This window comes from Trachypithecus francoisi, unplaced genomic scaffold, assembly GCF_009764315.1.
Source record: "Trachypithecus francoisi isolate TF-2019V2 unplaced genomic scaffold, Tfra_2.0 Lachesis_group17, whole genome shotgun sequence".
NCBI lineage: Eukaryota > Metazoa > Chordata > Mammalia > Primates > Cercopithecidae > Trachypithecus > Trachypithecus francoisi.
In genome coordinates this window covers 68964734-68980749 of record NW_022681462.1, presented here as the reverse complement: position 1 = coordinate 68980749, position 16016 = coordinate 68964734, and the positions used below count along the sequence as shown (strand labels likewise).

The window sequence follows — 16016 nt, the reverse complement described above, 5'->3', positions numbered from 1 at the left end:
GGCCTACGTCATTTATTTAATGCTTACCGCAGTTGCACAGGCTGTATATATTCTTTTCTAAATCTTTTCAGTTCTGCACTCAAGGGTTGATCTCCATTCTCTATAGCTATGCGATCAGCTTCTGTTGGCTCAGGCTCTGGAATTTCAAACCTAACATAAAATAGAACAAATTAATGAAAATATTAATTATATCGAGTTATACAAATAGAAAACCACAAATGTTTTCACCTGTCAGCAAAATCAAGAGAATACTGTAAAAAATTACTAAAAATATGCATATCAGTGTAAACAAGTGAGACTTCTATAATATTAAAGGTTAATAAAATTATTTTTAAAATTTTAAAAGAAATTAGTACTTGCCAATATAGATAAAACTAACTACAAACAAAATAAAGAATACATGCAAATTCTAAAAATAAATGTGACTATAAAGTTATGGGACTGATATTCATTTTTGGTCTGTGGAATTACTCTAAATCAGGTGACAGTCATAATCACTGTTAAGGGTAATTCCAGAAAAACTGATTGCTCTTTGTTTGGGTACATGAAATATTTTCCTTCCATCACAGTATTTGTTCACTGACAAGCTCCATTTTACTCAACGTGAAGTGTGTTTGAAAACTTACTTAGAACATCTAACTCATCAAAATTTGAATTTCTTGACTCTAAATTATAAGTTTTATATAGATCGTTCTGTAAATTTGAAATTTCAAATACTGAGTTTTCACATACAAAAAATACTTATTTTTGTATTGAAATAAAAGCTAACATAAAATAAATGTTCATTTAAGAGATTTTATTTATTGAAAAAGTGCTCGTGAAGTATATTTTAAAGCTCATCTAACATTTCTGAAAAACATAAGATCTTAGCTCAATTTCTTTTTTAACAAAAAATAATGAACTTAAATATTTTTTAAATGGACAGACCTTTCTATTATAAGACTCAGTAGTTCTTGAGGTTTGCAAAAGGATCTGTATGTTGTAAGAAATGTCCGAACAAAATTGGGATCTAAGAAGAAAAAGGAAAAATATCTTTAATTAAACTCTCTGATTCAAAATGATTAAAACTATTATTTACATTTTCAAAATAGATCAAATAGTCAAGTTTAAAAGTTCCAAAATGTTTTGACAAACAGAAGACTTTGGGCTTGGTAATGCACTGCTAGCTTCGTGCCTCCTAAATTAGTGGTGAAAACATTGATATTAAAACTTTACATCAACTTATTTCTTGCCCTCTGTACACTGACAAGATGATCTTAAACTCATCGGCCATAGGAATGAGCAAGAAAGAAAAGCAAAGGTAAAGCAGGGAACCAGGCTTCCCTCCCACCTGCTACCAGGATCTCAAAGCATCACCAGTTGGTTTATCTCCCTTAGAAAGGCCACAGCAATAACCCATTACTTTTCCTTTCATCAAGATTACTTTATCTAGGATTACTTGTCTTGCTTTCTTTAAATCATGTTAACAGAGTATACAACTGGAAACTGGAATTTATAAAGTAGTAGCTTAAGTTAAATACAGTTTTAAAATTATTTGCTAAAAATCTCACAACTGCTTAAAGATGCTTACAAATACTTATAAGCTATTAAAACTATTAAATGTGATAGACTATGTTGGTTTGGTCCTATTCCAACCTTTAATTGCCTTTATTTCAAGTAGTCACACTGAGAGGTCAATCATAAATATAGGAGTCTCCAATCCCTTCCATGAAAGGACCTACTTTTCATTCACATCTCCATGAAGTAAAACAAGCTGAGTGTGATCACTCCCGCAGGCCTGGCCTACTCCCATCTCTCCTTAACAGTATTCTCCTAAGTTGTGGAGAAGGGCTGCTGTCACCAGCACAAGAGACCTGGGCTGTTGTCTTCTGCATAAAGAGGGGGAAAGACATCTCCCATAATGGGAGGGGGAAATCACTCATGTCTATAACTCAAATTTTATTAAGGCCCACATTTAATTGTAAATTTTTTTTTTTTTTTAAGGAGGGGAAAATTCAGTAACTTGAGCCTTTTATTGGGAGCATTCTTTTCCTATTTGTATTAGGGACTGGTAAACGCCAATAGTAAATTCATAGAGGGTAGCAGATGCCTTTATTTCTGTTAGGCTACATAACATGGGTCAAAGTTTTATAAGAAGCACAATGTCTTTTATTAGCATAGGATTTAGCAAAAGCACAATGTATTTGTTTGGAAAATTTCTATTTAGGCTGATTCTCACTAAGAACCATCCTAGGTTTAGCCTTAAAATAAAATGTTTATAATAACTTTTTCCCCAAAAAGCAGATTCATGGATTTATCATAAAACAGAAATATACTTCCAATCTATTGATATATGTGGTCATCGAGATAATAACTGATTTAAGTATCAGACAACCCTGAATTTAAAATAATACTATTTTAAGTTAAAGCAAGATTTACAGGATAAAAATACATTGGTTTTAAATGTCCCCTTCTTCGTTAGCTTTATGCCTTCTGAGGCTAGAGTGGGTTACTGATAAAAGTAATTTAAATACATATAATCCTTTAATAATTTCCTCTCTGTTGGTATTTTATTGTTTGTCTTCAGTTACAGAGTTCCTCAAAAGTTAAAGACTAATGTCTCATCCAGAAGAAAAGATATTAAAACAGAAGGCTGTACAAGATTTTAATACAGAGATTTTTATCGGTTTCATCACAATCTTCCCTTTCAAGAATCTTCTTCCTGTTCTGCAAATCTATTTGTAAGGTGAGGCTACTCAAAACAGCATGTTTAGGAAGCAAAAGCAGTGGCCACTAGAGAGATGCTGAGTTGTCACTGTTGGAGAGAGCCCACACCCGCAGTACAGAGTATTCCAAGCATCCTTGACCTGTGTTCCAAATTTAGGGTACCCTCTCCCTTTTTTAAAGGAAAAGTTTATTTCAGTCTAAAAATCTAAAATCAACAGCCACATCCATATTTTCTCAAATCCCATGAAAATCAGGCTAAAAATTTGAGGGACATCAAGGGGAATTTTAAGTTGAAAAACAGAATAAAAGCAAGTTCTAAGTGACTTAAAGTATGTTTTAAGAAAACTGTGGCTATGTTTAAAGGCAAGCTATTTCTAAACAGACTTTTCATCTTAAGCCAAAACTTCTGGCCATTTCAGCACTTTAGTAATTGATTATAATGCTGGGAAAGCCATGATATGTCTCATTGCCACAGTCAAATGGGATCATACCAATTCTTGGTCTGTTATGTAACATTCTCAAAGAACTTCGACATAACTTATTTCGTATGATTTCCGTGAGGTAAGCAGGGCAGGAAGAGATGGAACTAGACTTATCTACGGTCATACTGTAGAGTGGCAGAGACGGACCCCGAACCTAGATCATGTGATTCCTGATTTAGTGCTCTTTTCTATCATATTGTTTAACCTCCCTGGATTAAAGAAACCCTGAACGTTTCTACAGCTGTGAGATCTAAATATAAAGAATTAAACCATGAGTTATATAACCACTATGAATGATTAATTCAGAATGTACCTGTACTGCTAATCTTGGTTAAAGGCACCAGAAAGTCACTGAAAGATTAGCAGTCTAATTGTGATTCTGTAACTCTTGATCAGCCTTCTTCTAGATTTTAGGAATTAACAGCTGTACCTTCCTGTATACTGTACAGGGGTTCTGCAGCTGGCAGTGAAATACACACTCCCAGAATCATGACTGTTGTATTAGGTTCTAGAGTTGTTTTTAGCTTGACTGGAATTGAGTAGTTTTGCCAAAAACACAAAAGCAGCAGAAACTAAAAACAAACCAAGAAAATCTGGCAAAAATTTAAGTACTTTCAAAAAATATCTTAAAGGCTGCATATAGTCCCAGGCTTGTATTAATTTATATTCTATTTTTAATCTAAAGCAATGAAAAATTGCTAATGAATGAAAAACATATTAAGAAGACAAAATACTTATATTTGAAATTTTACACAGAAAAGCATAAAAATTCCAGATGTTATTTTTATTTCTATTGCATCAGTTTCTCCATTTCAATGACTGTAACTAACCACTGGAGACCTTTATCTTACTGATGATGTAAAGAGCTAAGATAATATAAACAAACACCCATCAATAAGGACAGGTTATATAATTTTGAAAGAAAACAGAGTACCTAGTTCCATTGATTAAGCAATGGGAAAAGCTAAGTTTTATACTGCCGTTGTTAGTTGTGGAGCAGCAGTTATCTACCCATATTCTAAAACCATGTTGCAGAGAGAGATGAAAGGTAAACACATGAAAATACAAAAGCCAGTCTGGGTTTGGCTTTAAAACATAAGCAGTAATATATAATCATAGAAAAAAAATTAAAAACGGCCCATTTTTATATTTTCCTTTCTGTTTATCACTTGCTTGTGGAGATAATTCCACAAAGTTCTTTCTCAAACATGACCTCCTGATGGATTTCAATATGGTCAACAACCAAGACTTTTTCTACAGTTTTTCCCCCTCATCATTAGAGATAACATTACTCTGCTACTTGACTCTCAAATCCCTGTGCTAAGGATTCCACCATGTTCACTAGTTGCTCTGCTTCCCCAAATCAAAATAGCTAACTCTATATAAATACCTACCACTCTACCATCACCAATCTGGTTTAGGTCCAGGTTATTTCAAACAGAAGCTGGAGTTATTTTTTTCTGCTGACCTTCTAGCTGTCTCTGTTTTCCTCACTATAAAACCATTCTTCGATATTTACTGCACAATACTTCAAAATTTTAGGAACTCAAGAGTATACCTACATTAGTGTTCAGAATATAGATGGGAAGTGAGAATCCAATCCTTTTTCCTTATGTGCCTATTTTGATTGACACTTGACATTTTATTTGACAAAGTCAGTGAACTTTGTATTTATTACATAAAGAAGTTATTTATATAAAAGACCACCCTACCCCCAACCACCATAGTAAAACACTATTATAATCAGGATGTCTGTTCATATGATAATTCTCCCTTTAATGCAGCCATTTAAAAAGCTACAAGAAACAATAAGCTCCTCAACAAGGATTTATAAACAATCAGTCTTGAATTCCTTAAAAAAGGAAACAGACGCTATGCTGACGCACAAACACTTTTTAAAAAAATCAGAGAGTACAAAAATAGAACAGCGCTGTCCTATAGATAAAAAATTGTTCAAAAGATCTCAGCTTATATAGGACACAAATTCAAAATAAATCTAATTCAGGTTTTTGAGGCTTTTCCATATGAAGGTATAAAATAGCAGTAAATACTTTAAGCAAAAATATCTTCTGGCTTAAGTTTTTTCAATACCATCTTCTGTAAAAGAGAAATTACCATGCAAGGGAAACACCTTTTCGCTCACTTCAATATGCAAAGCTTTTATTTCCCATAAAATGTCAATTCTGAATTATTATCCTTACTTCAGGGTCATCTCATTTTTCTAAAATAGACTACCAAACTGGACACAGCACCACCTATCATTTCTCTACTCATGTTGTTTTAGGTCTCATTAATTAACTTGTGTTTTGTTGCCTACAACAAGTCTGTAACAGAAGTGAAATTCCTACTCTCAACTTTTTATTTGTGCATATTGCTTTGTGCTTTCTTACTTAGGATAATAGTCTCTTCATACCATTGCCAGATTTAGAATGATCCATCCAATTGGATAATTTTTCCCCTAGTTTTTGGGACAAATCCCAAAGTTCTGATATAGTTAGCCAATTACGATACATCCAGAAACACTGAATCTGAGAGACAAGTTATAAATTAGATTCCACATAAGACCCTGTTGCAATCTTTTAAGCAAGTTAACCACTTTCTAATTCACCTAAATTTAAATTTTTCTTTCCACAAAGCTTTCCCTTTACAGAGCAAACTACATCAATAGACTAATGATTGGGTTTTGTAAAAAAAATAAAAATAATAATGATCAGTATCTATACATAAAAAATCTATGCATTCCAATGAAAGTGTATCTATAGTCAGAGCCTACCTATATCCTATTTCAATAAGAAAAAAAAAATTACTGACAATATCTTCATAGTATACACGTTTGCCCAGAAATGAACAAGCCATTTACATTATTGGCAGTTCAAACCAAGGAAGTTATTTATTTATTTTTTATGAGCTCACATCTGTACCAGATCTTTTTACTTAATTATTAACACATATAATTTAAAAATTACAACATATTCTATTCATGAAAACAATCACCTTATATGAGTCAATGTAACATGGTAGAAAGTATACTCTAGAGTCAAGAAACCTAATTTTTGACTTGTTCTGGAATTAACTGGTAATAGAACTTCTGGCAAATCATACAATCTTCAGGGGCCTTGGGATTTGTCTACAAAGTGAAGGCCTGGACATCTCTTTTAGCACTAGAGATCTATAGCTCCATTTTGTACATTACTGTTAAAATATTTGAGGGATAAAGTTGGCTGACACCACAGTGAAGTCTGAATAAAGTAAGGTTAAACCAGTTTCTCTTCTGTTTTTATGACAATGTCTAACCAAGCTATAATCATCTAAAGATGTCTGTAAGTGGTGTCTTATAGTATTCATTAACTTTTCTCATGTATTATGTCCAATGTCTTTTATTACAATTCTATATAATAAAATAAAAATGTGTAAGTTAAATGTTAGTTTTGTTTCAGTGTAAGCGACAACCTGTACTGTATGTTCTCCAATAAACATACCTACTAATCAAATCACAAATCCCTTCTTTCTTTGGGGAGGCTGAAGAAAGATGAGAGAAGAAGAGCAGACCAACAGTTCTTAAAAACAAATGGTAACTTGATCTGTTACCATTGTAGTGAGGCCTTAAAAGTCCATTTCAGTTTTACAAGTTCATAGATGGTCTATTAAAAACCATTCTATGTTGCCAGTAATAACTTCAGTAATAGGCCTTACAGAATAGCTCAAATAAGCTAACAGTTAACACTAATTTGTGCGTACTGTAAACCACAACTCACGAAAGCTGCTTGTAGACTTGTTTCACCAGTAACATATTTATGGAATAAATTAAAATATTCAGTTAAGCTTCAAAAGAAGAGAGAAAAGAAAAATGTCAAAAAACTTAGCCACAACACTTCCAAAACCAACACTGGCCTTTTATTTCTCAAAAAATTATTCGAAGAAATTTTTTAAAAACTTACTTTTTTAAGTAAAATAATCTCATCAACTTAAATTTTCAATACACTTAACTTTGGCAAAGTTCTATAAATCTTGAAATTTAAGTGTTTTATATTTATTAAAAGTAAAAGCACTCAAAATATTACTGTATACCAAAGCTAAAAATTGATATAGAAAAGAGGTATCAGACAGAAATAACTAACAAACCACTATTACAAAAGTACCATGTCCACCGACTTTAGCTAACATTGTACACATTAAGGGAAGAAGACTTTCAAGACTACAAAACAAGTATCAGCTTGTTCCAGTTAACTTTGCTTTAAAGTGTCCTCATTTAAAAAATAAATAAAAAGCACAGTTCCCCAGAAAATAGTTGTCATTCTTCAGCTGCTTATTAATAATCATAAATTAACTTTGTGAAACATAGCAATTTAGAGAAAACTTTTATCACTCAATAAAGTCTTAGAGAAACAATTAAAAATTTTGTAACTTGAAAATGTTTTCCTGCCCAAATATCACTGACTTGTGACAGTAAACTAGTAGTAAGTCTTCTTACAATGCTCTACAGGGGGAAAAAAAAAAATTAAAACTCTTTCTTACAAACACAGATAAAAATCTAAAGATTAATTTTACTCCAAATGAGTCTAGGAACCCCAAACAAAGGTACTTAGGATGAAATGATAAAAAGTTTAGAATGCTTATGTTATAAAAATTCTATAAGTCCTCTAACGGGACTTAAAAACCAGGAAAATGTGGCAAGAAGGGCAATTTGAACTTTTATAGCCTTAAAAATCCCTTAAGCAGAAAAGAAGTATTTTGTAATCACAGATTTTGGGTAACTGAATAAAACATTTTTACCGTTGTAGTCTAGATCATAAAGAACACAGAGAAGGTTGGTGAAGTGCAACTAAATTGGCAGGTCATACTACTGAAAAAATTGTACCTCTCAAAAAACAACTTTGGGAAAAAAATGACAATAACCTATTTGTTTTTCATGTAAAATCTAGGCAGCCTGTTTACATTTCCTATGATTTTTTAAATTTTTGGGTCAGTAAAATAAATACAATGACTATAGACATTTCTAGGTGAAAAATTATAATAAAACTGGAATCCCTGGCTTTCAGAATTGCAACATTTAATATTAAATAATCAGGTTGAGGAGTGGAAACTGAGAGAAAGCAATGCTGTGTATATTTGTACTACCAGTATAATTTTGTTATATTAAAATTTTTATATACTTTATAATCTCAGTAATGGAAAGAGAAGAAAGAAAAAAAGATAAAGGAGTAAAAAACTTTTTAGATTCCAATAATGGTGATTTATTACTAACTTTAGTCTTGTTTCTTCTCTTTCTAACTGGATAAATTTAGCCAAGTTACCTCATTTTCTCATCTATAACTGACGGTAAGGTTAAAAAAAAAGTATGTAAGTATAGTAGAAAAAGTAAAACATTCCAAAGAAATACAAAGTGGTGGTATTTTTAGTCAAAGAAAAGAGGTCTTTGGTTGTTAGTTTCTTTTCTATTTTAGGAACAATAACCCACGCAGGAAAGAAAATCAGTTTGAAGCAGGAAAACAAAAGTGACAGGCAACTTCGTATTTCTTACCTGCGTACATATGGTATGTAAGCCTCTCTATAAGTTTAATAACAGTTCCTGCTTTGATAATTGGAATTCCAGCCTTGGGCTGCATGTTCTCTTCAAATATAATATTCTCTTCAGAGTCAGGCTCCGCAAATCTATAAACATCAGCACTAGGCAGCCTCATCTGCTCCTCTTTCTCTTCTTGTAGCATTGTTACATCAAGCATCCTTTCCAGTGTACTCCGGTACTGTAAAGATATCAGTGCTGCCATCCAATTGTTTTTCTCTTCAGCTGACTTGGCAGAAAATATAACACTATTTTCATCTTTTAAAATTATTTCAAAAGCATGCTTGTATTCATTGGTGTCATCTTTATCATTGATTTGTACCTTTCGCATAAAAAACTTTTCTTTAAGACGATATTCTGCATTGCTAGCACCAGGAAGTCTTGGCTGCCCATGATTTGATTTACAGCAAATCATTAAGCCATCAAAGAGAAATATGTGTCTCTCATGTTTGGCTCCTACACGTGTAAGAGTTCCTTCCATTATAAATTCATTGCAACACTGTCCAATGTCTTTTCCCTCCCAACCATCAATATTCTTCTGAATCTCATTCATTTTCTTGATTGCTAGTTGTTTCCCCTTCATTTGTTGACTATAAAACCGACATGCAGATTCACTAGAATAAAGAAAAAGGCATTATAAATACACAGATGACAGAAAACCTAGAGTTCATGTAAATAAGGGAAAGTGTAAAAGTTAGATTTTTACAAGTCTCACTGAGAAGGTATTCACTAATTCCCCAAATAGATTAGTATTACACAATTATACAATTTTGAAAATTAAAGCAACCTAGAAATTTTTTCAGTGTTCTAAAAAGTACAATGATGGTTGACAAAATTCTACTCTATAAATGTAACTACAAAATGATTATTTCTATCTTGGCTACTAAATATTTAGAATGACAAAACGTAGCCCAAGTCAGTAAAAAAAAGTAATTTGAAAGATTAAAATAAATTATTTAGAAGGGTTTAAATGGACAAGACCCAAAGCTAAAAACATGTAGCACATGCTACAATTAGGAAAGTGGAAGCAATGTTATCTGAATTAATGCCTCAAGTTATATAATCCCTAAAATTAAGGACACTAATAATTTTACTCTGACAGAACAACGATGCCAACATAAATCTACCCGACACATTTTACTCTGTCTCTCCTTTAGCTTACCAGTTGACTCTCAGGAGGTCCTGTCTGGGAGTATGCAAGGAAAATGCACAAATATGAAAGGTTTTTCAAACAATAACAATTCTCTTGGCTTTGATGTCACTTCCTCTGAAAGACCAGGCTTGTCACTACAACTATTTTCTTCATTGTTTACTTGAGGAGGGAACTGAGATCCCTGAATTTACACCACAATATTCAGGGTAAAAAGAAGGATATTTTAAAAAGTAAAAATATTCACCTCAGTCTTCGTTTTGCAAGACTTTTAGAACATATTTTTTCCATACCACTCTGAACATTAAGCAAAGCTGTTATTGCTTGTTTTAAACATTCCTTGTCTTCTTGATCTTCACTTTTTTCTTCTAACTGCTGTAAAGCCAAAATGACAAATCTGAACCAGTAGTACACTTTCGGATAGAATAATAATAAGCTCATTTATGGATAAAAATAACATTTATTCAACTGTCACCACAATAAAAATTTTAAATGTGTCATTAAATATTCTTTTTAAAAGTGTTTTTCTTGTGTGTTACTATTAATACACAACCAAGTTTTCTACATTAAAAGACCAAGATTAGCAGTTTTAAGATGGGTTACATCTTGCGACAGGCAGTAATATGTAGTTTCTCAAGGTGCATAGCACTGAAAAGAAATGGGGAGCATAATCGATCTATTGAATGATCACAGGAGTTAGCATAGCACTAAGCATGTAGAGGAGGTTTTTTTTTTTTAAGTGTGGAATTTTGTCTTAGGTTTCTGATACCTGTATTACTGTTATATAATATTGAGATGATAAGGAAGATAAATATACAGAGAAGGATGCAATATAATAGAAGGAATCTCAATTACAAAACCTAGGATCAAATTTTGACTCTACTGCTGTGTGACCTTGGGGCAAGTCACTTGATCTCTGAGCCTTACTTTTCCCATTTGCCAAATAAGGCTTATAAAAAGCCTACCCTGCCTACTTTTAGGGGTTGTTATTAAAAACCAAAGCACTTTGTAAATGGTAACACAATGTAAGTGTAAATGGTTTTCTTTGTAATTACACTACAGAATTAACATTAGTATAATAAAGAACTTTGTCCATATCCACATTAAGATTTTGAGTAAAGCTGCAATATACATATTTATGAAACTCAAGCGTATTTTCTATTACTGGCAAATAACTATGTCAAAGTCTGTACTTAACAAGAACTTAGTCATCAATAACTAATTATCAATACAGTAAGGTGGCTACGATTCAAGCAAGCAATTAACAGATGTATGAGTGACAATAATTCAGTAACTGAAATCTTCTAAACCTGTTCCTGGTTACCAAAAGAAAAGTTAAGAAATCACATATTGGCTGGCTGCAATGGCCTATGCCTATAGTCCCAGCACTTGGGAGGCCCAGGTGGGAGGATCGCTTGAGCCTAGGAGTTTGAGATACCATCTATTAAAATAAAATAAAGTAACATTTTATCAACAGAGTTTTCATCCAACAATTTAGGAATACCTACTCTCTACCATAAACGAAAAGACTTGAGATATACAATTATAAAATATGCAAAATGATTTATAAAGAAGTTTATTTTTCTTTTAGATGGAGTCTCTGTACCCCAGGCTAGAGTGCAGTGGTGCAATCTCAGCTAACTGCAACCTCTGCCTTCCAGCTTCAAGCAATTCTCCTACCTCAGCCTCCCAAGTAGCTGCGATTACAGGTGTCTGTCACCATGCCTAACTTTTTTTTTTTTTTTACTTTTAGTACAGATGGGTTTTCACCATGTTAGCCAGGCTAGTCTCAAACTCCTGACCTCAAGTGATCTGCCTGCCTTGGCCTCCCAAAGTGCTGGGATTACAGGCGTGAGCCACCACGCCTAGCTAGAAGTTTACTTTTCGATTAGCTTCATTATTCATTAGTACATTAGTACTTTAAGGATTTTATGTTTTTCACAGGTATTCCTTAAAGGTCAACAATACATTCCTTTCTGCTTCAATTGATAAAAATCAGTTACACGCATGGGCACACACATACCACATGCACTGATGACCTGTGAAAAGTAAACAGATTTCTTACTTATATTCTAAACCATTTCTATTAAAATTTACTTAAAATACTTGAATGTTCAAATATTCTAGAAGTAATAAATACCATATTGTAATGTTTAATACTTAGCTTTTATTATCCAGATTTCTTACATTCATTATTAAAAACTCACCATACTTTCTACTAGAGGCGTAATCTACATTTTTAGGAAAATTTTCAGTTTTAACTGTGTTAAGTAAAAGAAAAGTTTAGGCTGGGCACGGTGGTTCATGCCTGTAATCCCAGCACTTTGGGAGGCTGAGGTGGGGGGATCACGAGGTCAGGAGTTTGAGACCAGCCTGGCCAATATGGTGAAACCCTGTCTCTACTAAAAATACAAAAATTAGCTGGACATGGTGGTGCGCACCTGTAGTCCCAGCTACTCGGGAGGCTGAGGCAGAAGAATTGCTTGAACTCAGGGGGCAGAGGTTGCAGTGAGCCAAGTTCGTGCCACTGCACTCCAGCCTGGACAACAGAGTGAGACTCCGTCTCAAAAAAAAAAAAAAAATTTATTCATAACAATTCTCAACATAAAAAGGGTAATGAAAGATATTTTCCAAAGGGTAAGAGACTTTAAAAGTGTACATATTAATAAAAAACTCAAAATATCTTTTATTCATAGTATGGTTCTTCGATATGGCCAGCTAAAGAAAGCCAATGGCCAGATGTTCATTAAGAAAGATACTAGGTTATTACTTAACAGATATTACTGGTAGGCTGAAGGCTGGAATCCAGGTAATCTCTCAAAGTACCTTCCATCCCTATCATTTGAAACTATTTGCCTCTCACGTGGCAGAATTCTGGGAGACAAATAAAATGTTACCATGAACATTATCAAGTTTAGTCTTTAAAGCAACAAATAATCTAACATTGAAAGCTACATACCAGGGGTATCCAATATTTTGGCTTCGCTGGGCCAAACTGGAAGAAGAATTATCTTGGGCCACACATAAAATATACTAACACTAACCAGAGCTGATGAGCTTTTAAAAATTTGCAAAAAACAATCTCATAATGTTTTAAGAAAGTTGACGAATTTGTGTTGGGCTGGGGGTTAGACAAGCTTGCTGTATACCTTAAGAAAAGGCAAATTTAATGAAAGCACCACTGAACAATGAATTAGTTCATTGAGTTTATTTAGAATTTAATCACTCAAAAGTAAAGCCCAGAGAAATTCAAGTCAGTAAGATACAAGGCAATTTTTCAGTCTTAAAGAACTAACAGGTAGCAGAATATTGAGCATTTGATATTTTGTCCTGGATAAATTTTTTATATTTTTAATTCAGGAAAACATACCTAATGGTAGACAAAATATATAATTCTCATACACATAAAGATATTTATAAAAGAAAAAATCCATTTGGACATCCTTTTGATTTTCTATTCTAAAAATGTTTCAAGTTTTGGAGTCATTTATCTACTATTTAACTGTAGCATTTTACATACAGAATATTCTGGTATCTCAAAAATGTTAATATTTTTTCAACCCATAAAACTTTCCTGATGAAATACTTTCAAAATGTCATTTTTACCTTTATAGCATTAGGCAAGCTTCTCAAATAAATTTCAGTGTAATAAATGACCTTTCTTGTAAGCATTTTTTGCTTCTTTTACTCAACATAGCTAATTTAAATTGGGCACTAGTGCAAAATAATTCAAGCTAACTACATCAAAAGGGTGGCTTATTGTGGCTACAGAAACAAAGCAGTGGCAAGTAGTATGTAAATGAGACTCAACAAAGCAGCATCCTGTTACCAGTGATATTCAATACCATGCTTTTCATGAGTGCCTATTTAATAATAATGTGCAATAGTAACAATTACATTTGTACAAAGGCAGTTTATTTCAATAGTTTAAAAAATTACTAAGTCCTGAGATTATATTACCATATGAGATTGTACTTAAACTCATCTAGGGATTCATATATATACATGTGTGTGTGTATGTATATATGTGTATATATATGTACATCTATGTATATGTGTATATATACGTGTGTGTGTATATATATACGTGTGTGTGTGTGTGTGTGTATATTTTTTGTTTTGAGATGCAGTCTTATTCTGTCTCCCAGGCTGGAGTACAGTGGCACGATCTTAGCTCACTGCAACCTCCGCACCTCCCGGGTTCAAGTGATTCTCCTACCTCAGCCTCCAGAGTAGCTGGGATTACAGGTGCATGTCACCACACCCAGAAAATTTTTGTATTTTTAGTAGAGACGGGGTTTTGCCTTGTTGGGCAGGCTGGTCTCGAACTCCTGACCTCAGGTGATCTACCAGTCTTGGCCTCCCAAAGTGCTGGGATTACAGGCATCAGCCACTATGCCCAGCCAGGAATCATATTTTAAAGCAGAATGAAAACTCATATGCTCTATTGAGATGATAAAATTTAACTTTTCACAAGAAAGAACCATTTTACCAGTGACTAATTTTTTTGGTCCCTTAGAAATAAGTAAGGAGGCAGTAGTCAATATGGTGTGTTCCATGTGCAAAATAAACCCTGGAAGAAAAATGGGATTAAATGTAAGGAGCTGTCAAAAGAAAATACTAAAATGAATACAAAGAATATAGCAGTATTCAGGAGAATAAAACTCAAGATTGTTTGATATATAAAAAATAAATTGTTGTACCGAGTGCATTTTATATGCTCAATTCATTCACAATCATATAATGGCTTCCCTTTGATTAAAAAAAAGAATGCTTGAATTCGTTTTTATTTCTTGGAATTAATTTTCTCCAACATGGCATTATATACAATGAAGGAACTACCATTTACTTGAAGGCACTAACAGGCTGGTCCAGGACCCACAATTCTTGACTTTCAGTCCCATGACTGTTCACTATAATAGGTACCCAAATAATTGAAATGGCTTTGAAAAACCTCAATATTCACTAAATAAAACCTATTCCATAAAACAGGTAAATTGCAATGCATAAGAATGACAAAGTATACGGCCAAGAAATATACATTATAATTGTCTAACATTTGGGATATAAAAATAAAGATCTCCATTTATTTTAAATATTATATGCATAGAAAGAGCTCATCACAACATAAGAGAATACAACAAGCAAAGATTAGGTTCACGTTTTGATTTTGGAATTTTATTTGTATACTATTTGATGAGACATGACAGTGGATTACAACATGGAAAATGCAAAGAGTAACACCTGATTTACTAGCCCTCTTAGCAAATGTATGAAATATTATCCAAATTATTCCAGAACTAATTAACTGCTGAGTAATTCAAGCCTTTTGCTCCTGTTTGCCATGACATCATTTTAAACATTCCACTAAAGGCTGAGGGAAAGAAAGGTCATGACATTCAAATAAATTATTATTTTATGATACCAACACACCTAAAAGGTATGGGTGGAGAAGATGAAATTCTTAAAATGAGATTTCAATTCCAAACATTAAACAGGCAATCAACCCTAAAAAACGTTAGGATATGTCATTTGTGAAAATATGCCGTTTAAAACCATCTCTCTGTTCTAATCAGAGAAAACATCACTAACTACAAATGCACCTCACAGTAGTCAAGTTTATTTAAAATTAAAAATTGGCCAGATATAGTGGCTCACGCCTGTAATCCCAGCATTTTGGGAGGCTGAGGTGGGCAGATCACTTGAGCCCAGGAGTTCAAGACTAGCCTGGACAAAATAGCCAGATTCTGTCTCTACCAGAAAAGAAAATTAGCCAGGCATGGTGGTGCACAACTGGAGTCCCAGCTACTTAGGAGGCTGAGGTAGGTGGATTAACTGAGCCTGGGAGATTGAGGATGCAGTGAGCAGTGATTGTACCACTGCACTCCAGCCTGGGTGACAGAGTGAGACCCTGTCTGAAAAACAAAACAAAACAAAACAAAAACCCCAAACACCAAAACCAAAAAATTAAATAAAAAACTGCAGTAATGCAATAACTAACTGTTTGTTTACAATGGCTCTTGTGGTACACTATCCTATGTTTAACTTTAGACATTCAACATCTGTGGTCAGCTCCAATACCATGTAGCTTTGAGCCCATGGGTTTCTGGATAAG

The 16016-nt window shown here is 33.4% G+C and overlaps 1 protein-coding gene across 3 annotated transcripts in view; it reads right to left on the bottom strand.

Annotated features, from left to right (window-relative positions):
• The window catches only part of SOS1 (SOS Ras/Rac guanine nucleotide exchange factor 1), a 151130-nt gene that overhangs the window by 33092 nt on the left and 102022 nt on the right, over window positions 1-16016 (bottom strand). For all 3 annotated transcript variants that reach the window (XM_033175942.1, XM_033175943.1, XM_033175944.1), the window contains exons 9-12: window positions 10149-10276; window positions 8710-9365; window positions 928-1009; window positions 28-150 (exon numbers count right to left, since the gene is read on the bottom strand). In XM_033175942.1, coding sequence (XP_033031833.1) covers window positions 28-150; window positions 928-1009; window positions 8710-9365; window positions 10149-10276 — 989 coding nt within the window. The remainder of the gene's footprint in view (window positions 1-27; window positions 151-927; window positions 1010-8709; window positions 9366-10148; window positions 10277-16016) is intronic.